This window comes from Pipistrellus kuhlii, unplaced genomic scaffold, assembly GCF_014108245.1.
Source record: "Pipistrellus kuhlii isolate mPipKuh1 unplaced genomic scaffold, mPipKuh1.p scaffold_m20_p_8, whole genome shotgun sequence".
In the NCBI taxonomy this organism is placed as follows: domain Eukaryota; kingdom Metazoa; phylum Chordata; class Mammalia; order Chiroptera; family Vespertilionidae; genus Pipistrellus; species Pipistrellus kuhlii.
In genome coordinates, this window is record NW_023425584.1 from 1,677,865 (window position 1) to 1,701,493 (window position 23,629).

Genomic DNA, 23,629 nt, shown 5'->3' on the forward strand with positions numbered 1-23,629 from the left:
GGCATCACTGCTCATCGGCGCTCTGCTTTGCCCCTCACCCTGCCACTGCAGCGTCCGCTTGACCCCCAGACCACTCTCCCCTGGTGAGGGAGGCTGCCAGCCACACGTGGGGCTTCATTTTTCCCGTTCACATAGAATGCGGGCAGCTGGGAGAGTTTTACCCTGGCATTCCCAGGGGCATGGTGCTGAGACTCACCCTGGCCGGCTAGAGGCATAGCTTCACCCTGAACCAGGGATGGGTCAGGAGAAGGGAGTGTGCCAGGAGCCCCTACAGAGGCTGCGGGGGTGGGGTGGGGGACGCGTTCTCCCAATCACTCAAGCTCCTCAGGGAAGAGGCAGTTCCCCTGGAGAGCCGGTCATTGTGAAAGCGGTGTGGGTGCTGGGCAGGCTCTCACTACGTTGTAACATTTGGGATGATGGGAGGGATGTGCCAGAATATCCCTCCACAGGGGGGTTAAGCTCAGGGTGAAGGAAGGTGCAACCCTGACAATGTGGGATGCTGTGGTGGATGTCCTTCGGTGCCCAGACTGAAAGGCAAACCTATTAATAAATCCCTTCCTGGCCGCTGCCTCCTGGGGTAGCTCAAGGAATCGTGTATTCAGAGGAAGGAGGAGGAAACGTTAGCCCCAAGGCTGCAGTAGCACAGTCCGCAGTCTGCAAGGTCACCTGAGCGAGCGGATGCAGATCCTTGGGAAGAGCAAGAAGGTGTAAACGGAGAAGAGGCGGAGGCTGTCGGACAAGGGGACCAGCAGGAAAGGCAGTGCTGGCGAAGAGGGCCAAGGTCGGGTGGGAGCCTGAGGAAAGAAATGGCCATGGAGGCCAAACAGCAGGGCGGCTCCAGCAGGGCGGCTCCACCACAGGATCCATGCATTGCCCCTGGGGGAGTGAGGAGCCCCATCCTGGCTCGGGAGTGACAATGGACTGGCCCACCCGGTTCTGAGGGCTTCTCTGAACCAGGGAGTCATGGGGCAACTCCTCTTCAGAACCCACTGCAGATGGCACGAAGCTGCCACAGGTAGCCCTCCCCCCGGATCCAGGAAAGCTGCCCAGCCCACACCGGACTGGGATGTAGTGACCAATGAAACTTGGAGGCCGTTTGTTACAGCAGCTAGCGTTAATCACCATCCGAGTTTGGTGAAAGCCATAGTGCTGAGAACCAATTCCAGCATGTAATAATTACGAGAGTTCCACCAAAAGATCGATGGGACTTGGTGGGCTCCACAAGGGTGAGCCACATATGTAATTTACCTGTTGGAAACAGCTAACCGGCACTTCCCCCAAACCTGAATAGGATGATTGTTAACTGCCAGACAGCTTAGGCGCAGGGGTCTTCAAACTTCTCTCATTATGAGAATCACCTGGTGGAGTTGTTAAAACACAGATTCCCGGATCCCAACTATAAGAAGTGCTATCAGGAATCTGTGTTTTAACACCTCCACCAGGTGATTCTCATAATGAGAGAAGTCTGAAGACCCCTGGCTCAGGGCATTTCATTGCTTCCTGTTGGCCAAACACCTGAACAGCTGTAGGCTATTTCCCAAACTGACAATCTCTGTAAACCCTTTGATACCGTACCCTTTGAAGTGTATATTTCCATCTCTCCTTGGAACAAATTGTGTTTAATAAAAGCAGGGGCCCTTGGTCAAGGAGGAGAGTCTTCTAGCTCCTATAGCTGAAGCTCCTCTGACCCCCAATGCCTCTCAAAAGTATCTTTTGTCCACAGACTCCTTCTTAATCACCTACACGCAGCCCTTTCTCCAGAATGCTGAGCCCTTTGTAAGGCTGGAAAAAGAACCCCGGCACCATAGCCAGACTCCATTCCAATAATCAAACCTGTCCAGGAAGGTGCCATGATGTCATTGGTCACTTCAGCTGGTCATGACCTAGGGGCGAACAGTCATCTGGACCTGCCCCTCCATCCCCCCAGCAGGTGGTGACCTACTCCCCTGCCTTTGGGCTTAAGGACACAACACGGACCTACGCAGAGGCTTTGGGCAGGCGCACCTGATGAGCCTGCAAGGTAGTGGTGCCCAGGTGGGATGTGCCAGGGTGGACTTGGCATGGAGAAAGGGAGCTGCCAGCCAATGAGAAGCTGATGTCTGGGTTTTCCCAGCCAATTCTGGTCTGCCCGCATTTGTTCCCCATGGCTGAGGCCATGGCCCAGCTCTAAACATGTCCTGAATGATGTCCGTTAGCCATTTCAGATGAAATTTCTCTGTGGCAGCACATTCAGTTTCCTGGGCTGTCACACCAAAATGCCACATACTGGCATTAACATAACATATCCTCTCTCAGTGCTATAGGCTGGAGGTCTGAGATCAAGGTGTCAGCAGGGTTGGTGCCTCCTGAGGTGTCTCTCTCTCTCTCCCTCCCTCTCCTTCTCTCCTCCCTCTCTCTCCCTCTCCTTCTCTCTCTCTTTTCCTCTGCCCTCTTCTCCCTCTCCCCCCCTTCCTCTCTCTCTCTCTTTCTTTCTCTCTCTCTCTCTCTCTCTCTCTCTCTCTCTCTCTCTCTCTCTCTCTCTCTCTCTCTCTCTCTCCCTTCTCCCCTCTCTCCCCCCACCTCGGCTCACAGATGGCCAGCTTCTCTGTGTCTTCACGTGCCTTTCCTGTGTGTGTGCATCCTGGGTGTTTCTTTGTGTGCAAATTTCTCATCTTGTCAGAATACCAGTCACATGGATGAGGGCACCCTAACAACCTCACTTTAACTTACCCACCTCTTTAAAGGTCTTATCTCAAAAGGAGTCCCATTGGGAGGAGCTGGGAGTTAGAAATCCGACACAGGAACCCGCAGGGAACAGCTGGCCCTGTAACAAGCAGGGCCTGCTTCAGGCGCTCAGTCACGTTTTTGTGGGTTATTTATACGTTTTATTGATTTTTCACAGAGAGGAAGGGAGAGCGATAGAGAGCTAGAAACGTCGATGAGAGAGAAAAATCGACCAGCTGCCTCTTGCACACCCCCTACCGGGGATGTGCCCGCAACCAAAGTACATGCCCTTGACTGGAATCGAACCCAGGACCTTTCAGTCCGCAGACCGACGCTCTACCGCTGAGCCAAACCGGTTTCGGCTCTGTGGGCTATTTAAGGACAAAAAGCTCTTTGTGGAAGACTCAAACCAACCACAAGACTCCTTTATTAAAATTATTTTTATTGATTGTAGAGAGGAAGGGAGAGGGATGGAGAGTGATAGAAACATCAATGATGAGAGAATCATTGATCAGCTGCAACCACAAACTCTTGACTGGGCGCCATGGTTGGGCTGGATGTTTTCCAGAGTTTTCTAGAAATAAATGGATTAGGAGAAACTACCCAACCTTGGGTTTGGTGATGAGTTTCTAGATACAAAACCCAAAACATCATCCCCCAAATTTAATAAACTGGACTTTGTTAAAATCAAAAGCTTTGTTTTGTGGATCGCACTGCTAAGAGACGAAAATACAGGTTACCCACCGGGAGGAAGTATTTGTAAAGCCTAGATAAAGAACTTATATCCAAAGTATACCCCCCTCAAAAAAAGTTACAACTCAACAATTAAAGGGGGTTGGAAAATGGGGGACATCGCCGGTAATACTCTCAACAATAAATAAAATTGAAAAAAACTCAACAACTGCCGAAACCGGTTTGGCTCAGTGGATAGAGCGTTGGTCGGAGGACTGAAGGGTCCCAGGTTCGATTCTCGTCAAGGGCATGTACATTGGTTGCAGGTACATCCTTGGTAGGAGGTGTGCAAGAGGCAGCTGGTCTATGTTTCTCTCTCATCGATGTTTCTAGCTCTCTATCCCTCTCCCTTCCTCTCTGTGGAAAATCAATAAAATATATTTTTTTTAAAAGAAAGAAAAAACTGAACAACTACAAAAAGTATGTCTAATGGTCAAAATACCTGCCACCTCACCAAAGAAGGTACCCCGATGGCAGATTACCAGATGCGAAGATGCTCAACATCATTAACATTAGAAAAGAGAAAATTAAGATGTTAACTCTGTCCCTGTTCGGACTGAGACCTGTATAACCGTCAGAAGCCCGCCTGCCTGCGAGGGGAGCACCCGCAGCTCCATCCATTGCTGGGGGGCGTGCCGAACGGCACGGACGTGCCAAGCTCCACGTCGTCTCACCGCACAGGACAACAACCATACTCCCAGGCCCTGACCCGCCTGATGGGAAGTCATGGCCCCACAAAAACGTGGACGTGAATGTTTACAATGGATTTATTCTCAACCCCCCCAAACTGGACACAGCCAAGATGTCCTCCAATAGATGAATGGATAAAGAGATGGTGGTACAGACAGTGGGGTGATACACAAAAATAAAAGAATAAATGAGCGAAAAAGACACAAAAACATGGGTGAATCTCAAATGCATAACCGCTCAGGGACTCCATGTATGTGACAATTCAGAAAAGGCAGCTACAGAGACAGTGAAGGGAGTAGTGGTTGCCAGAGGACTGGGAAGCAGGGAGGTTGAACAGATGAAGCAGGGAGGTGTTTGGGGCGGTGTGTGTGTGTGTGTGTGTGTGTGTGTGAGAAACTCTCCCATAAGATAAAGTAATGGTGGACACATGACATGTCGTATTTGTCAAAATCAACAGGAAGTTATAGCACAGCCCGAGCCAGTTGGGCTCAATGGTTAGAGCGTCAGCCTGAGGACTGAAGGCTCTCAGGTTCAATCCCGGTCAAGGGCACATGCCTGGGTTGCAGGCTCGATACCCAGTACGGGTCATGCAAGAGGCAGCCAATCAAGGATTCTCTCTCATCACTGATGTTTCCATCTCTCCCTCTCCATCTCCCTTTCTCTCTGAAATCAATAAAAATATGTTGTATGCAAATTTAAGAAATCATATTGAGAGTAGACAGTCATCCCAGTGCTGCATGAATGGCTGTGGTTTGTGATGAGTGCTGTGGAGGAAAGGTAGGGGGCTCTTAGGATGTGAAAAGGAGTCTGATTTCTAAGTGCTTAGTGAATAACTGTGCTGAGCACTGTTAGTTATTGGCACAGCCAAGAAAGTAATGTCTAAGCTGAAGCCTATTGGTGTGGTATTTATAGTTGTTTGTTGTTTGTTTTTTTGTTAATCCTCACCTGAGGTTATTTTTCCATTGATTTTTAGAGAGAGTCGAAGGGAGGGGAGATAGAGAGAGAAGCATGGATGTGAAAGAGACCGTTGATTGCTTGCCTCCTGCACATGCCTGACCAGGGCCGGGGAGGAGCCTGCAACTGAGGTATACGTGCTCTTGACCAGAATGGAACCTGGGACCCTTAAGTCCACAGGCTGACGCTCTGCCCACTGAGCCAAACCTGCTAGGACTCTTTTCTTTTTAATATGTGGATGTACTGTAAGCTCTCCAGCAGAATCTATAATGTACATGAGACGAGAGGACACATATGGACACATCACACACACACACACACACACACACACACACTCACGGGCTCACCTGTCTGGGTAAAGCGAACTCTGGAAAGCAGCCAGCTCAATCATGCTGACAACAATACCTTCTGGTCTATCCCATCCCACCCCACATCCTACGAAGAGGGTTTAAAAACAGACTTATTTTGGAATAGTTTAAATCTGCAGAAAAGTCACGAAGGGAGGGCAGAGTTCCCTTCTGACTGGGGCACGTTTGTCACCGGAGGGACGAATGTTGATCCATTATTATTAGCGCACTCAAGTTTCCTTATATTCTTACCCAGTGAATGTTCTTTCTCTGTCCCAGGATCCTATCCGGGGTCCCCCATCACATTTGGTAATTAGGTCCTCTCTCTCTCTCTCTCTCTCTCTCTCTCTCTCTCTCTCTCTCTTTCTCTCTCTCTGTTAACCCTCACCCGAGGATATTTCCCCATTAAATTTTAGAGAGAGTGGAAGGAAATGTGAGAGACACAGAGAGGAACATCGATATGTCAATTAGTTGGCTCCCGCCCATGTCCTGACCAGGGGCCTGGGATCAAGCCTGCAACCAAAGCATGTGCCTTCGACTGGAATCGAACCCTTCAGTCCTCTTCAGTCCTCGGGGCTGATGCTCTATCTGAGCCAAACCGGCCAGGCCCCGGAGGCTCCCTTCACCTCTGTCCGTTTCCCAGACTTCCCTCGTTCTGCATGCCCTTGAGTTGTGAAGAGCCGGGTATTTTGAGGGTGCCCTTGCTGTGGGCTTGCTGGATGGGGTCCTCGTAGTTAGACTGGTGATGGTTACTGGGAGGAAAGCCACAGCATAGCGGCGTTCTATTGCATCCAACAAAGGGTACACGCCGCCACCCGATTCACCCTGCTGACGCTGACCCTGACCACCGGCTGGGGTCATGCTTACCGGGTTTGTCCACTGTCACGGTACTCCCTCCCCCACCCCTTCCCACTGTCCCCCTGGGCAGGAAGTCACAGTGCAGCCCACACTGGTGGGCGGGGTCACGCCCCAGCTCCGATGCTCTGTGAATTACCTGGAATTCCTCTGCATGGAGATGGGTCTCCTCCCGTCACTTATTTAACCCGTGGCCCGTGCCAGGATGGACGGGTGCGTGTGTACTTCCTGCTCAGGGTTCTAATCCCACACTGTGGTGTTTTGTTGCTCTTCTTGTTGCAGCATCGGCCTTCGGGAGCATTTTCAGTTGGTTCCTGTGCTCCTTGAACAGTGTGTGTGTGTGTGTGTGTGGCACTTCCCTACTCTCTGGCCTTAGATGGTGCTCCAGCCCTAACCGGTTGGCTGATTGGATAGAGCATCGGCCTGTGGACTGAAGGGTCCTGGTTCAATCCCAGTCAAAAGCATGTATGTTGGTTGCAGGCACATCCTCAGTAGGAGGTGTGCTGGAGGCAGCTGATGGATGTTTCTATCTCTCTATGCCTCTCACTTCCTCTCTATGAAAAATCAATAAACATTAAAAAAAAAAAAAAAAAAAAAAAAAGGAAGAATGTGTTCCAGGCTCATCTTGCATCAAGCTCTAAGTCCACCATTTCTCCAGCCCTCCTTGGGAAGTGACGGGGGAACAGGATGGGCTGGCTGCCGTGGGGTGTCCTTGCCGAGGCCCGGGCTGCGGACAGAGAAGCGAACGCAAGTTCAGATACAGGCCTGGGCGCGCACCTGTGCCTCGTTCTCCGTGCCCGTCTGTGGGTGCAGGAGCCAGCCCGGGACCACAGGACCATTCGTGCTTCCCCGCTCTGCCTGGCGGTGACCTCCGCTCCGCCAGACAAACACGGCCACCGAGACCCACTTCCCTCCCTGTGCCAGGCCAGAGTGCACGCTGGTGTGAGTCCAGAACTGCTAGCCTGTATTCCTCCGGAAGCAACCTTACCCCTGGAGTGCCTCCTAGTCTGTGCACTTCCTTTGGCCTCTCATTTCCCAAATTACTTAAATCGGCATCTTTTCCTCCATCTGGATATTTTAATTTTTCTGGCCTGGCTCCCCCTCTCCCCGCCATGAAAACCTGGCCCGTGGGCTCCGGTGGTGCTTTCTGGGGGACTGTGTCCCTGTTGAACCTCATCAGTGCCCTCACCCCAAAACAGCCCAGATGAAGTCTCTCGATCCACCTGTCAAGCTCCGGGAACCATGGGCGAGCCCGGCCCAGGGCCCAGCTCCCCTGTCTTCATTCCTGCCCCCGGGAGGGGTGAGGGTGTGTGTGCCCTGCTCACCCCCAGGACCAGGCAGCAGGGCTGGCCCCTCTGGGCCCTGGCCGCGCTGTCCAGCATCCCGCTGGGCCCCCTGGTACCTGGGCCTTCTCGGGTTACCCAGAGGATCACTTTGCCTTAGAAACTCCAGCTGTCACCCTGGGCGCGGCGGTAACTGATGCCAAGGCCCCAGCAGCAGAGGGCCAGCGGCAAGCACCGTGTTCTGTCCCTGCAGCCAAGCCTGCAGCCACCAGCAAGGAAGGTGAGCAACCCGAGGCGGGGGGGAGGCAAGAGGGGCGGCACTCAATATTCGGGGGTGGGGAGCCCCCAGACAGCCAGCCCTGCCAGACGCCTGGACGCCGACGGGGCCACCAGAAACCAAGCCCCTGTGCTGTCCCCCTCTCCAGCCGCACTGCCACCGCGGCCATGCCGGCCACCAACCAGGGCTGGCCCGAGGACTTCGGCTTCCGGCTGGGCGGCTCCGGGCCCTGCTTCGTCCTGGAGGTGGCCGAAGGCAGCAGCGCGCACGCCGGGGGGCTGCGGCCCGGGGACCAGATCCTGGAGGTGGAGGGGCTGGCGGTGGGCGGCCTGAGCCGCGAGCGCCTCGTGCGCCTGGCCCGGCGCTGCCCGCGCGTGCCGCCCAGCCTCGGCGTGCTCCCCGGCCCCGCGCCCGCGGCCACCGCCCTGCGGCCTCCGCGCCCGGGCCGCGGCCTCCTCCTGGGCCGCGAGCTGCTGCGCCTGGCCGGCCGCCAGCGCCCCGACGCCGTGCACCGAGAGCGCAGGCGCAAGGCCCAGGACTTCAGCCGCAAGGTGGGCGGGGTTTGAAGGATGTGGGCGGGGTTTGGCTAGTGTAGGCGAGGGGTTGGATCATGTGGGCGGGGTTTGGAATGTGTGGGCGGGGCTTGAATTATGTGGGCGGGCTTTGTCTCGTGTGGGCGTGGTTAGGAGTGTATGGGCGGGGTTTGAATTATGTGGGCGGGTTTTGGCTAGTGGGCGGGATTTTGGATTGTGTGGGCGGGGTTTGGGCTGTGTGGGCGGGGCTTGAATTATGTGGGCGGGCTTTGTCTCGTGTGGGCGGGGTTTGGATTGCTAAGTGGGCCTGGAGAGCGTGGCTCCCATGTTCTAGAGCTGAGCACTGTGCCAGGACAGACCTGTGAGAAACATGATAACGCTCAGGCGTCCCAGTGTGTACCTAATGGACCTGCGCTCGCTGCATTTGTGAAGGTTGCGTTTCTTTCCCCCTGAGGTATACGCGGGGGATGCAGGTATACCGTAACGTGTATTGCGTGAACAGCTCAATGCACTGTACCTGTGAACACGCCTTTGTGACCACTTCACCCTGGCCAAAATACAGACGAATCGAGTACCGACAATAGGAGGTAGAATATAGATGATTCCCTCACCCGGAAGGTTCCTATGCACCCCCTGCCTCATCTCTCCGCCCTGTCGAGAGGCAGCTGCTATTCGGACTTCACCGTCGTAGATGATTTTGCATCTGTGACCGTCATAGAAATGGAGTCACACAACAAGCACTCTGTGGTGCCTGGCTGCCTGTTTGACTCTCACCCACGTGTGCATAGACGCTAATCATTCTTTCTCTGGCCTGTCTGACTGACGTGGTGTCACAGTCTGCTCAGGCTGCTGTAGCAAAACACCAAGGGCCAGGCGGCTTACACATTCTGGGAGGACGGCGGTCTGAGGTCAGGGTGCCAGCGTGGTGCGGTGAGGTCCCTCTTCTGAGCTGCGGACTTCACGTGTCCTCGCATGAGGAGGGCGCCTGAGCGCTCTCTGGGGGCTCTTCTATAAGGGCCCATTGCCCTGGCTGGTGTGGCTCAGTGAATAGAGTGTCGGCCTGCAGGCTGAAAGGTCCCGGGTTTGATTCTGATCAAGGGCATGTGCCTGGGTTTCAGACTTGATTCCCAGTAGGGGGCGTGCAGGAGGCAACCAATCAATGATTCTCTCCCATCATGGATGTTTCTATCTGTCTCTGAAATAAATAAAAATATATTTAAAAAAATAAGGGCACTAATGCCATTTGTGAAGGCCCCACCCTCAGGACTTAATCACCTCCCAAAGGGCCCACCTCCAAAGACAGCCACATTAGACATTAGGTTTTCAACATTTTTTTTTGGGGGGGGGTGGGGGGAGGGCACACAACCTTCAGACTAGCAACTAGTAATGTCCGCTGTAATCCAGGTGACCTGCTATAGAACCAAAGGCCTGTCCCAGACCCCACCCAACCCCTGGACAGTCGGAAAGGGGCATGACCAGAGCCCCCAGAAGGACAGGGCGGCCCCGCAGAGGCGGCCGAGGAAGCAGGGCTGGGCGGCCCCTGACAAGAGGGCACAGGGAGTGGTGGGTGCTTGTCAGGGCTCACCCAGCACCTCCAAACGCGGAGACACATCCCAGGAGAGGCTGCGTCGGGCAGATCCAGGGCATCTGCGGAGCCCCGCTGGCCCTCAGCAATGGGCTCCCGGGCCCTCTCACGCCCTCCTGCCCCAGTTCTCCCTCCTTGAAGAGCCTGATGTTAAATAGGAAGCCCATCAGCGTCCCGTGATGGCGTCTCGGGCTCAGATGTAGGTTGAGAGAGGCTGGATAATAGCTGACACCAAAACCGCTGTAGCCCAGGCCCCAGGAGGGAGCGACTATTTTTTCCTCTTTCTTACATAAAGCGTCTTCCCAGCCAGCCATGTTCTCCTCTGAATCGGGGCTGCAGCCGACTTTGATTTCCCAGCCACCGCCGTTGCTCAGCATGGGGGTACAGGAGGACAGGGTGCCCGCCCACCGCCAGGGCCATGGAGGTCGGCAGAGGGCTGCAGGGAGTACAGCGTGAGAAAGGCCGGGCACTGCCGGCGCTCTGCTTTGGTTCCATAAACAGCCGCTGAGCGCCTGCTCTGTGCCAGGCCCTGTGCCTGGGGCCGGGTGGAGTGCGGACTCGGGCTGGGTGTGTGTGGTGTGCTAGGCCTCGGGCACGCCCGGAACCCGTCCTACTGCTGCCTTCCCATGCCCTGAGCCCCTGTGTCCACCAGGAGAGCCCCCCAGGCACCTTCGTGCCACCAGGGAGGAAGCAGGTGGCTATACCCGTGGTGGGCAAACCGCGGCTCGCGAGCCACATGCGGCTCTTTGGCCCCTTGAGTGTGGCTCTTCCACGAAATACCACGGCCTGGGCGAGTCTGTTTTGGAGAAGTGGCGTTAGAAGTTTAAGGTTAAAAAATGTGGCTCTCCAGAGAAAATTCGATCGTTGTCCTGTTGGTATTTGGCTCTGTTGGCTAATGAGTTTGCCGACCACTGGGATATACAGTCCTGAGGCTCAGGAGCCCGCTCTGGGCCAAAATGAAGCTGTGGCTGTCACCACATGGGGTCCTGGTCCCAGCGCTGTCAGGAGCTGCGGGAGGCGGGCCAGGGAGGGCAGTAGAGTGGAGAGAGCGGGTGTAGACAGTCCTCAGCCAGGAAAATAAGAGGCATCCTGAGGGGCCCACACCGCCCTGAGCACGCCCTGCTGTCCCCACAGCTCCCTCCTTCCCTGAAGAGCCAGAGCCCAGGGCAAGCTCCCTGCCAGGCGAGGCTGCCAGGTCACCAGAGGCACTGCCCCACCTCCTGGGGGCTTTCCTTTTGTCCAGCCAGGACACTACAGCTCTCCCCACTGACTGTCCCCACGCCCCTTCCCACGCCGCACGGAGTCCACGAGCACATTAGCGTGAGCTGGTTTGTACACAAAGACAAAGCAGACAGACGTCCAGAGAGAGCGCCGGAGGCGTCAAAACTCAGAGCTGAGGGCGCTCCAGGGATTCTGCGGGTCCAGAATGTTCTCTGCGGACCTCAGCGGGCGGGTGGAGGCAGCCTGTGCTGGGATGACAGTAACTAGCCGTGACTGAGGCGGGCACACGTGTGGGCTCCATACTGACTCCTCCGCACGGGCCCTGCTCAGCAGGAGGCTGTCCCTGGGCTTCAGCCCTGACCCCATGGCCTCGGGCAAGTCCCCGTGGCCTCTGCCAGCTCAGTGTCCTTCGATGTGAGGAGAGGGTCGGAGCCAGGCCCATGCCGCAGGGGGGGTTTGGGTGAGAGCCGCTGGGCTCAGCACCGCTGCTCCCGGCAGCCTCGGAGCGGTAGACGGAGGGAGGAAGGGAGGGGCGATCGGTTCCCCGCCCGTCTGCCCGGGCCCCCGAGGTCACTCACAGGCCCCTCCTGGCAGGTGGACGAGATCCTGGGAGACCAGCCCACGGCCAAGGAGCAGGTGTTCACGGCGCTGAAGCAGTTCGCGGCCGAGCAGCGGGTGGACGACCTGGTGGGGGCGCTCGCCCTGGCCCTGCCCCGCGAGGCCCGAGGGCCCCTTGTGGACAACCTCAGGTACCCGGTCTGAGGCAGGACGGGTGGGCAGGGGTGTCCCGCTCAGGGATGCCCGCGGCCCCACAGAGCAGAGGGGACCAGTGACCCCGAGAAGGGCGCCTGAGGGCTCTGCCCAATGCCAGGGCACCACTTTGATTGAGAAGGAAAGGGCTGGCAGCTGCCGGGAGGAGACCCCACGTCAGAGCCTGCCCTGCTCTGTCCCCAAACCCGGGCCACAGAACCCAGCAGGACAGCCAGACGGCCCCAGCTCTGTAGGAGAGAGCAGTGGCGCAGTGTGGAGTCCCGGGCTGTGCACTCCTGGCACCCGTCCCCCAAGGGGCACCTCTGCCCTCTGACGATGCCAGCCATGCGCCAATGTCCCAGGAATACTTATTCCCACTCAGAGGCAGACTGAGGCTCAGAGAGGTTAAGAGACTGGCCCACAGTCACACAGCAAGTGAGTGGCAGGCACGGGAATGTGAACCGGCTCAGCGATGTGTGCACTTCCTGCTCTCCTGCTCAGCGTCGGGCCCTCTAAGTTTATTCCTCAGGAAATCCTATATAATAAAAGGCTAATATGCAAGTTGACCAAACACTGGAACAACCAGTCGCTATGACGCACACTGACCACGAGGGGGCAGACGCTCAATGCAGGAGCAGCCCCTGGTGGTCAGTGCGCTCCCGCAGGGGGAGCATCACTCAGCGGGAAGCCCTGAGCTGGGCTCACGGCTGGCGGCTGGCGAGGGCAGCGATGGTGGGGGGAGCCTCCCTCCTCCACAGCAGCGCTAAGGATGTCTGACTGCCCGCGGGCAGCAGGCCTAACCCGGCAGTCGGACATTCCCCGAGGGCTCAGGGACTGCTCCGGCTGAGGGACCCCTGGGAGTGCACGAATTCATGCACTGGGCCTTAAATTATATATATAATTTAAATATTTATATATTAAATATTATATATATTATATAGATTATATATATTTAAATTAGTGGCCCCACACCTGGAACCCCTCCACCACCCCTTTCCCCCTTTCCCGCCAGGGGCGCCCTCCCTGCTTGCCCAGCTTGCACCTGCCCCCTGGGCCCCAGTCCCGCACCCCCCACCCCCCCACCCTTCCTGGCTGGGCCGCCGCTCCCCTCGCCCGCGGTCCCCGGAGCTGCCCCTCCCCGGGGCCTGGCGGGTGTCCCCACCGGCCGCCTCCGCTCCGGCGCCGCGGAGCGCCTCCCTGAGCGGCCTGGGGGAGTGAGGCCGCCCGCCCGGAGGGTCGGAGAGAAGGAAAAGTTATTTCTGCAGCCGCTTAGCCGCGGAGACGCCCCCGCCGCCCACCCCTCTCCCCGGCCCCAGGGCGGGCGGCGGGCTCCGGAGGCCGCCCCGGGCCCCGCCCGCCCCGGGCCCTCCCCGCCGCCTCCCCTCCGCAGCGGCCCCAGCGGCCCGGGCCGGAGGGCCGGGGCGGGGGCGGGGTCCGGGGAGCACGCGGCTGGGAGCCGGGAGGCGGGAGCGGGGCGCCGCCGGGGAAGCCCGCCCGCAGGCAGCACCCCGGGGCGCTGGGGAGGATGGAGCGGCAGCCTCTGTGGTCAGCGCCCGGGAAATGCGGCCGGGAAAGTGGGGAGGCTGGGAGGAGGGGCCGGGCGCAGCCGGGCCACCCTGACAGCGCGGCTTCAGCCACCCCCACCCACACCCCATCCCATCCCCACCCCCACCCCCACCTCCACCCCCACCCCCCTACCCCACCCTCGCGTTTCCCGGGGAGCAGGGTGGTGTGGAGGCTCAGACACATCCATCTGTGACGGCCCAGGGCTGAGGCTGCAGGGGCCATCAGGGTGGACCCCCAGGAGGAGGCAGCCGGCGCTAGTCCCCGGCTCAGGCAGTGACTGGCAGGGTCTGGCGGTGTGCCCTGCGGGGTGGGAAGACAGTCGCCTAAGGGTGTTCCTCAGGGCCAGGCATCTAGCCACAGGGCAGCCCCCCCTCAGGCCTACGGGGACCCACACCGGGACCCACACCGGGACCCACCAGTGCCCCGCTGGCACCCCTCCTTCATGGGGACCGCCCCGCCCCCGTCAGTGAGCCGCCAGGTTTGAATGAGAGGCTGGGCGGCTAAGGGTAGCAGTGAGGGCGTGTGTGTGTGTGTGTGTGTGTGTGTGTGTGTGTGTGTGTGTCACACTCAGACCGGCAGGTGGTCCCAGTGGCCCGGGGCTGCAGCAGGCCTCACCGAGGAAGGAGAAGGAGCAGGGAGACCGGAGGCTGGGCCTGCGGCTCAGCAGCCGCGGGCCACATTGCACGTGTGCCAGAGGAAGGTTTAAGTTCGGCGTCCTGGTCTCACGGGTGTGCTAGCCACCGTTCGAGTGCTCGGCAGCCACGCGTGGCTGGTGGCGACCACAGAGATGGGGCACACGCGCACCATCCCGGAGTCCCCGGCCAGCACCGCCGGCAGCGGCTCATCTTCCTTTGGCCCAGCAGCCACTCCGAGGCTGCAGCCTAATTTGGGTCCGTCCCCAAAGGGCTCCCGGCGGACGAGGCCATGAAACGGCCCTCTAATTAGGACAGACCAGGCAGTTTGGAAAGTGTGACGCGGTTCTGGTTCGGAGGGAACAGGGATGCCGAGCCCTACGGGGTGGGGGTGGGGGGCTGTCTGCTAGTGTTTCAGGAAATATGGAAGGAGAGGGAGGGGCAGGCCTGACGGTGGGGGCGGGGCAGCATCGGAGGTGGTGGAGGGAGCTGGAATGTAGGATCCCGACAGACCTAGCTCGAACCCAGATCCGCTGGCTGGCTGCTCGACCTTGAGCAGGCTCACTGACCTCTGCCGTTGGCCTGTGAAAGGGGGTTGGGGACACCCCCGTGTGTCCCCCAGCGGGGTTCTCGGTGGGAGACAGCATAACGAACTCTGCCGCCTACAAGCAGAAAAGAGCGATTCCGGTGATTGGGGATATTGGTTAAGAAAACTATATAGGTTTCAGGTGTACAATTATACGATCTGTCGACTGTATATGGCAGCGATTTTCAACCCGTGGGTCGCGAGAATTTTTAGAACATACAACAGCCGGCTGTCTAGTCAGGGGCACTGACCTCTTTTCCCTTAAATTGTTAAATAATAATAATTAAAAAAAAGTCAACAGCCAACACAGTGGCCATCTGGTGCGCATGAGCCAAATGGTGCCTCGCTTTCTGTCAGATCGGCACGTTGGCCGTTGGTCTGTGTGCCAGGAGACGGAAAGGGTTGGCCATCGCTGGCATACGGCCTTGTGTGCCTGCCACCCAAACAGAAGGAGGTGGTTGAGCACCTGGGGGGGGCACTCTCACCTCCTTCACCCGCTCCTGCTGGAACAAGGATCAGGGTCCCGCAGTGCAGTTACTGGGAGTTTTCTGAGGCTGTGGGGCTGGCAGTGGCGGGCATTCACAGGTGCCAGTGGTCTCAGCCATGGTGGCACTGCCATCTGGGCCCAGTAACCCTCCGTGTGGGTGGCTGTGCTGTGCATATTAGGATGCTTAGCGGCTCCCTGGCCGCCACCCACAAATGCCAGTAGCACAGTTCCCTCCTCATTGTCATTTTATGACAATCAACACTGTCCCCAGATAGCCCCAATGCCCCCTGCGGGATGCCCCCTGCGGGATGCCCCCTGCGGGACACAATGGCCCATGAGAACGGCTGGCCCAGAGCGATGTCTCTGTGGGCACACTCCCCCGGCAGGTCCTCAGGGAGGTCAGCTGTGGCCGGACGCCTGGCCACCCCTGCTGCTCAGTCATCTCACCAGATGTGCCGGGTGCTGGCTCCTTCGCTGGCCCCAGCGGGTGCACGGGCCGGCTGTGTCTGGATCTGAGCAGGACTTGTGCTGCAGCGAGGCAGACAGCACCCGGCCTCGGGGCAGGCCTGGCTGGGGATCAGCCGGACTGGCTCCATCTTGATGGGGGAACCGTGGCCCTGTGGGCGCCAGGGAGCGAGGGCCTCAGACCTTCCTCTCCGGGCAGGCGGGGGACCAGGCTTGGGAGGACACCGCTCTGGCTTCTGAGAAATGCTGACCTCAGAGGTCCCGCGGGGGCAGCCTGGCTGGGGACAGGGACGGGATGGGGGCTGAGGAGGCGGGCAGCAGCCCGGCAGAGCGGACCACTGAGGCCCCCCCCCGCCCCCCCCCCCCGTGGCTGAGGCAGAGTTGTGTGGTCCGGTTCCTGCCGCTGCGGGTCCAGCCTGGGTGGTGACTGCCTTCTGGTCCAGAGGGCCTTGTGCTCATGGCACCTAAGGGTGCCCCCGGCTGCTCCCTGGAATCATCCATCAGTCCTTGCTGGTGGCAGTCAGGGCGCAGATCAGTGAGAAAGGACGATACGGGGCGCCGAGGGTGGGGTGGGGGGGAGGCACAGGCCCAAGGCCAGAGGGACAGCCCAGACCCCCTCTCCTGTCCCCCCTCCCCTCCCCTCTCCTCTCCCAGTGGGAGTACCCAGCCGGGCAGCCCTCCTCCCTTCCACTCACTCCCAGACCTAACACCCCTCCTGCCTCTGTTTTCCGAATCCAGACACTTGTTCCATCCCTCCCTTCACCCCATCTCCCCTCCCAGCACCCCCCCCCCCCCAGTGCCCAAACTTCCGGGGTCCCTCCACCTCCCCTTACATCCTTGGACCCTCCGTGGCTCCCGGGCCTCAGAGCGCAGCCTCAGCCGCTGCCAGTGGCGTCCAAGGCTCCCTCTCTGGCCCCTGGGTAGGTCGTGAGGGCTCCCTCTTTCTGGCCTGACTCCAGCTGAGCCCCGGAGGCCCAGCGCCGTGGCCACCCCCTCCGGGAAGCCCTCCGGGCTCTACAGCAGACGGCCAGGACTTCTGGGGACTGTGGGCTCATTCTCACTGCAGCGGGGGCTGGGGACTCGCCCCTGTGCGGGGCGGCCGGGCTCTGCGGGGACGGGGACGAGGCGCCCGGGGAGACGGATGGATGGGGGAAGCCTGGAGGGGACGGCGCACGGCCTCCGGGCGCCCCAGATCGCGGGGAGCAGCGGCAGGGCCCCCGGGGGCGGGGCGCGGGGCGGGGCTACCGGGGCGGGGCGGGCGCCGGGCCGGGGCCGGCGGAGCAGCGAGGCGAGCGGCGCCCTCGCTCTGCCCGGGGCTCGGCTGCCCGCTGCGACCGCGCCCGCCGTGCCGCCATCGCCAGCTCCAGCTCCAGATGGGGAAGGACCAGGGCTTCTCCCGGCACTTTTGGTAGTTTCCCCGCCCCTGCCCCCGCCCTCGAGCCGTGCGCCCCCCGGAGCCCTGCGCTCCCGGAGCCCTGCGCCCCCCGGAGCCCTGCGCCCCCCGAGAGCCCCCCGAGCCGTGCGCCCCCCGAGCCGTGCGCCCCCCGGAGCCCTGCGCCCCCCGGAGCCCTGCGCCCCCAGAACTGCGGAGCCGCCCGGGCCGGCCTGGGAGGGGGTGGAGCTGGCACCGAGGGGCCGCCTGCCCGGGTGGGCGCCCGCGGTGCCTGTCTGGGGCGCGGGGCTGGGGAGGGGGGACCTGAACCGGAGGGGTACGGGGGCGAGCTCGGGTGGGTGCCTGGGACCCGCCCTCGGCCCTCGGACCCGAGAGCTGAGAGCTGCGGTGGAGGAGCCGCCTTTCCTTCCTCTTCCTCGCCCAGGCCGGTCCAGGGAACCGGACAGAGCCGGTCAGGGAATGTGGGGAGAGGGGACCCCCGGGGCCCCTGGAAGTGGGTTTAGACCTGACTCCCCGGCGGAAGGAACACACTGACCCCGAGGGTAGCTCATCGCGTGGCCCCGGGAGAGCCCCGGAGCCCCGGAGCCGGGCATGGCAGGGACAGAGTTCAGGGCGGCCCGGCCCGGCTGCCAGGGTCAGGGGCACAGCGAGGGGCCGCAGGGGCCGGGAGACCCCGCGCATGTCCCAGGTGGAGAGTTGGTGCAGGGAAGACCCAGGGCGGGGGTGCCCTCTCCGCCGGGAAGGGCATCTGCTCGCCAGGTCCCGCCCCAAGGACACGGTTCAGGGAAAGGCCCCCCCGCCCCCCCCCGCACTGGTGGTTCGCCCGGTGCCCAGCTGGGGCAGCGGGTCCTCTCTGGCTGCGCTGGAAGTAGAGCTGGTTCGGTGGGCTGGCCCCTGCCCAGGTGGGACCCGAGGCCGCTGGCGCATGGGGCCCGAGCTGAGGTGTGAGGTGGGCAGCGCCAAGCTCCTGTCTCTCTTTTGTCTGAGCAGGGGGGGGGGGGGCAGGCAGGTGGGGTGTCGGGCTGCAGAGAAGGTGGGGATGAGGCCAGGCTCTGGATTGGGGGGCTGCTGCTGGCAGAGTGGAGAGGCGTTCATTCTGGCCTCCTGGGGCATGGAGGGGCAGGGCTCACGTGAGGAGGGGGAGGGGGAGGAAAAAAGGAAGGGGGAGGGGGAGGGGTGGGGAGAGGAGGGGGAGGGGGAGAGAGTGGGGGGGAGGTGGGGAAGGAGGGAGGGAGGGAGGTAAGGAGGAGGTGAGGAGGGAAGGGGTGAGGAAGGGGAGGTTGGGTGGGCAGGTCCTGATGAACCCCTCCCTGAGGGCTCACATCCCTTCCCTCCCAGCAGGCAGCTTCTCTGGTTAACCCCCCAGGGAGGGTTAGGGAACTGAGTGACCCCAGAGGGTTGTATTCCACGGACCCCTCTCCTTTCCCGGCCCCCCACCCTGGCTCTGGGGCGGGGAACCGTGGGGTGCGCCCCGAGGCCTCCGTAACCAGACCTTCAGGGCTGCCCCAGGGCGAGGCGCAGAGGCCGCCGTCCAGCCGTTAACCTGGGAAGTAAGGGGCCCCCGAATCCCCTGCTGTGGACCCGGATTCCCCTGGATGGCACCTGCCGCCTCACTGGGGCTTCGGTTGGACCGCCCGTGGCCCGTGCCCTGAGCCCCTGAGCCCTCCCCTGTGCGAGTGGGGGTGCTGGGGTCCCGGCTCAGAGCTGAGCTGCGGACCAGCCTCAGAGGGCGTCCAGGCCCCAGGGAGACCAGGGTCGATAAGGAACCGGGGGTGGGCCTCCCCACAGGACCCTGAGAGCCTCCCGCCGCCAGCGCTCAGCGGGGGCCCGGGCAGGGCTGCCCAGGCAGGGGGTAGGGGGCAGGGGGCAGGGAGCAGGGGGCAGGACTGCCCAGGCAGGGGGCAGGGGGCAGGGAGGCAGGGAGCAGGGGGCAGGGGGCAGGGAGGCAGGGAGCAGGGGGCAGGGGGTAGGGGGCAGGGAGCAGGGAGGCAGGGGGCAGGGAGCAGGGGGTAGGGGGCAGGGAGGCAGGGGGCAAGGGGCAGGGAGGCAGGGAGCAGGGAGGCAGGGGGCAGGGAGCAGGGGGCAGGGGGCAGGGGGCAGGGAGGCAGGGGGCAGGGAGGCAGGAGGGGGAGGAGCCGTGCTGGGCGGAGGGCTAGCTGGCTTAGCTGCAGGACAGCGTGCCGGCAGGGGCAGCGGGAGGGCAGCGCAGGGCCAGGAGCCGCGGACATTGGGCAGGCTGGGGGCTGGGGAGGCGGTGATGGTGATGGGGGCGGACGCTCTGACCGGGCCATCTTCGTCTTCCCCAGCGGCGGTGCCTGGAGCCGGGCTGGGAGGGGGTTGGGGATCCCTGGCTGGGCAGGCCCGGCAGGTGCCAGGGCAGGGTGGAGGGGGAGGGCGAGGCCAGAGGGAGAGAAAGGGCCGGAGGAGGAGGGGACCGGCTGTGGGGAGAGAGGTCCGCGGAGGCCGGGGGCGATGACGGGTGTCCCAGCCGGAGCGAGCGGCCCGGAGCCCGGTGGGACGCCAGGGGGTGCGGCCGCTGACCCGCGCCAGCCCGGGTGGGGGGAGCCGGGCGGCGCCTGGGGCTGGGGCTGGAAGGACCCGACCGGCCGGCTCCCCGCAGGATCTTCATCCCCAAGAAGCACCGGGCGCGCTTCGACGAGGTGGTGTCGCAGGGGCTGCTGGGCCGGCTGTGCCGCGCGCGGAGGGCGCAGGGCGCGCAGAGGCTGCGCCGGAGCCGCAGCGAGGAGCGGCCGGAGCGCCTGCTGGTGTCCACGCGCGCCAGCGCCGCGCCGCGCCGCCCCGACGAGCCCCCGCGCAGGGCCGCCTCGCTGCTGGCCGGCCGCCCGGGCCCCGGCTCCGGCTCCGGGCGCAGGTACCCGGGCCGGGGGCGGGGGCGGGGGGGGGCCCGCTGGGTGGTCCGGCTCCCGATGGAGACCTGGGTGGAGGGGCGGGGGGGCGGGGAGGCGAGGCGGGGGAAGGTGACCGTGCAGGGAGGTTAAGGTGAACCCATGCTGCCCATCCCGCCCCACCCCATCCCCACCCCACGCCACCCCCCACCCCTCTTCCTCCCCAGGACGGTCCGCGTCTACAAGGGCAACAAGAGCTTCGGCTTCACGCTGCGCGGCCACGGGCCTGTGTGGATCGAGTCCGTCCTGCCTGGTGAGGGGTGGCGGGGTGTCCAGGATGGGCAAGGGTCCCATCGGGCTGCCGCTCAGCACCCCGACTCCCCCCGCCCCCCTCCCGTACCCACCTCATGCAGCCTGTGTCCTCCAAGCGAGCGCACAGGGCAGCCAGCAGCCAAATCATCCATCTGCCGAGCCAAGTTCAGGGTCACCCTGAGCCACGTGAAACAAGCTCTCCACCCAGACCTTCCTGTGCCCACCTGGAGGGCTGGGCACTCCCTGGCCAGGTAGCCAGGCCGGGCTGCCCCAGACCTTACTCCCTGTGCAGGGCCCACCTTCACCGTGAAAGGGCATCGCCAGGCCTCTGCCGTCACCCCCACCTCCCCCCGCCCAGCCTGCCTTCTTGCTCCTGGAATGGCAGCATCTTGAAGAAGGCAGAGCAGGAATCCCTCCTTCTCATCCTCCGGGGAGGGGGGGGGGACACCCATGTCTGGCCAAGGCAGCCCCTCCCTGTCCCACCCCCGGGGCTGGGTCCCCTCCCAGCACCAGAGTGCGGTGCCTCCCGCCTCTCACGTGGGCGCACTGCCCGGGGCGAGGGGAGAGCGTGATGCCAGCCACGGGATGCTCAGGCCTAACCCTGGCGGCTGATGTGGCCCGGTCTCCACCTCGGATTTGGGTGCCCCTGTCGTTAACATTCTGTTGGGACGAGGTCCGAAGGGACTCTCTGGGGAGCGTCCTCTGGAAACGAGTGGTCTCTCCTCTTTGGATGTGTCTCTCCCGCCTATGCCACCCCAGTCCCCCTCCCTGCCACCCCCACCCCCCTCCCTGCCACCCCCACTCCCCCTCCCCTCCACCCCCACCCCCACTCCCCTGCCACCCCCCTCACCCCCCTCCCTGCCACCCCCACCCCCCTCCCTGCCACCCCCACCCCCCCGCCCTGCCACCCCCACTCCCCCTCCCTGCCACCCCCACCCCCCCTCCCTGCCACCCCCACTCCCCCTCCCTGCCACCCCCCCACCCCCCTCCCTGCCACCCCCACCCCCCCCTCCCTGCCACCCCACTCCCCCTCCCTGCCACCCCCACTCCCCCTCCCTGCCACCCCCACCCCCCTCCCTGCCACCCCACCCCCCTCCCTGCCACCCCCACCCCCCTCCCTGCCACCCCCCCCCCCTCCCTGCCACCCCCACCCCCTCCCTGCCACCCCACCCCCTCCCTGCCACCCCCCACCCCCTCCCTGCCGCCACCTCACCCCCCTCCCTGCCACCCTCACCTCCCCTCCCTGCCACCCTCACCCCCTCCCTGCCACCCTCACCCTCCCCGCCTGCCACACCCTCACCCCCCTCTCTGCCACCCCCACCCCCTCCCTGCCACCCCCACCCCCCTCCTGCCACCCCCACCCCCCTCCCTGCCACCCCCACCCCCCTCCCTGCCACCCCCACCCCCTCTCCCTGCCACCCCCCACACCTCCCTCCCTGCCACCCCCCCTCCCCCCTCCCTGCCACCCCCCACTCCCCCTCCCTGCCACCCTCACCCCCACTCCCTGCCACCCCCACCCCCCTCCCGGCCACCCCCACCGACACCCCTCCTGCCACCCTCACTCCCCTCTATCTCTCCACCCCCACCCCCCTCCCTGCCACCCCCACTCCCCCTCCCTGCCACCCCCACTCCCCCTCCCTGCCCCCCCCCCCCCCTCCCTGCCACCCCCACCCCCCTCCCTGCCACCCTCACTCCCCCTCCCTGCCACCCTCACTCCCCTCCCTGCCACCCCCACCCCCCTCCCTGCCACCCTCACCCCCATCCCTGCCACCCTCACTCCCCTCCCTGCCACCCTCACTCCCCTCTCTGCCACCCCCACCCCCCTCCCTGCCACCCCCACCCCTCTCCCTGCCACCCCACCCCCCTCCCTGCCACCCCCACCCCTCTCCCTGCCACCCTCACTCCCCTCTGCCTCTCCCACAGTTAACACTCAGGTGCGCTGCTCTGCCCAGCCGCCGCCAGGGGGCACACTTCCCCCGGTGACAGCGGCAGGAGGAGCCTTCCTGTGTCAGAGGGGACAGAGCTGTCTGGAGTGGGGTGCTCTGGGGGCGCAGACACCGCAGAAATGCTGCTCCCAGATCTTTGTTTCAGCTCCTGGCCAACAGCTCCGGGCTGAGCGGCCGCCCCAGCGCCCCGCCCGCCCAGACCCACTGCCGGCCAGAGCCGCAGGCAGAGGCGCGGGGCCTGAGCCGTCTAATGCGGGCACCCCGGGCAGTCCTCGCCGGGAGGCAGGCCCGGCTGCCCCGCTGACCGGCGGGTCCTCTCTGCCTGCCTCCAGGGAGCCCGGCGGACAATGCCGCCCTCAGGTCGGGCGACCGGATCCTCTTCCTCAACGGACTGGACATGAGGTCAGAGGCCGCTGGGGACACCAGAGCTTTGGCGGGGAACTGTCCCCCAAAACTGCTGCCTCTCGGGACCCCCAGCCCTGGTCCTGATCTCCTCTGCCCAGCGGGTCCCAGGGTCTGTCCCTCATCCCAGGAGACCTCCCGAATCTATTCTCCTGCCCTCTCTAGGACAACAGAGCATCCTTCCAACCCAGCCCCACGCAGGGCACAGCACTGACAGCCTTGCCTGTAGGGGGAGCCCTGCGGGCCGGGGGGCGGGGGGAGAGGCAGGTGCCAGCCCTCTGTGCCCTGGAGCTGCTCCCGCAGAGGTGAACTGGCAGAGAGGCTGTGCCCGGCTCTGGCTTTGGCCCTGCTGGCGACGTGTTGTGTGGCCTCGGCAGGCAGGACCGGGAGAGGGGGAAGGGGGTGTCGGGGCGGCCTGGACGGGGCTCACTGGCCAGGCCCTCCCGGGCCACCTCTCTCGGCAGGAACTGCTCCCATGACAAGGTGGTGTCCATGCTGCAGGGCAGTGGCGCGATGCCCACGCTGGTGGTGGAGGAGGGGCTCGTCCCGTTCCCCAGCGGTGAGACCCCCACTCCACAGAGACCCGAGGGGCCCCCTCTGCTTATCCCCCAGGCCCCCCGGTGCTGTGGAACCCAGTGGGACCATCTCGGGGCCCCTGCCCAGCTCTCCCTCCACCCCCAGCGGCGGCTGCAGCTGTGCGTCCCAATCCTGGTGCCCACGGCCGCCCCAGTCGGGGGTCCCTGGCCTGGGGACCCGGGTCACCTGGCCCCTCCTGCCTGTGACCCGCAGACTCGGACTCTCTGGATTCCAGCCCGGCGGCGGCGCTCAGCTCGCTGCAGTGGGTGGCGGACATCCTGCCGGCCAGCATCCGCGTGCAGGGCCGGACCTTCAGCCAGCAGCTGGAGCGCCTGCTCACGCCCGCCGAGCGCTACGGCGTCTGCCGGGCCCTGGAGAGCTTCTTCCAGCACAGGTGGCCGGGGAGACCTGCCCGGGGCCCACACCCGCCCAGACTCTCCATCGGGGCCCACCGATGTTTCCATCTCTCTCTCCCTCTCCGAAAAAAA

General features: G+C 62.9%; 1 protein-coding gene across 3 annotated transcripts in view; it reads left to right on the forward strand.

Moving 5' to 3' along the window:
• The first annotated feature begins 7,993 nt into the window (after positions 1–7,993).
• The window catches only part of LOC118711549 (Grid2 interacting protein), a 29,212-nt gene continuing 13,576 nt past the window's right edge, over positions 7,994–23,629 (forward strand). The window contains exons 1-7 of one of the 3 annotated variants that reach the window (XM_036424725.2): positions 7,994–8,392; positions 11,775–11,929; positions 19,680–19,931; positions 20,133–20,218; positions 22,496–22,565; positions 23,030–23,124; positions 23,355–23,535. In XM_036424725.2, coding sequence (XP_036280618.1) covers positions 8,009–8,392; positions 11,775–11,929; positions 19,680–19,931; positions 20,133–20,218; positions 22,496–22,565; positions 23,030–23,124; positions 23,355–23,535 — 1,223 coding nt within the window. In that variant the 5' untranslated portion in view covers positions 7,994–8,008. Of the gene's footprint in view, positions 8,393–11,774; positions 11,930–16,931; positions 17,075–19,679; positions 19,932–20,132; positions 20,219–22,495; positions 22,566–23,029; positions 23,125–23,354; positions 23,536–23,629 lie in introns of those variants that run through there. The other 2 variants (XM_036424723.2, XM_036424724.2) reach the window with 2 other exon arrangements.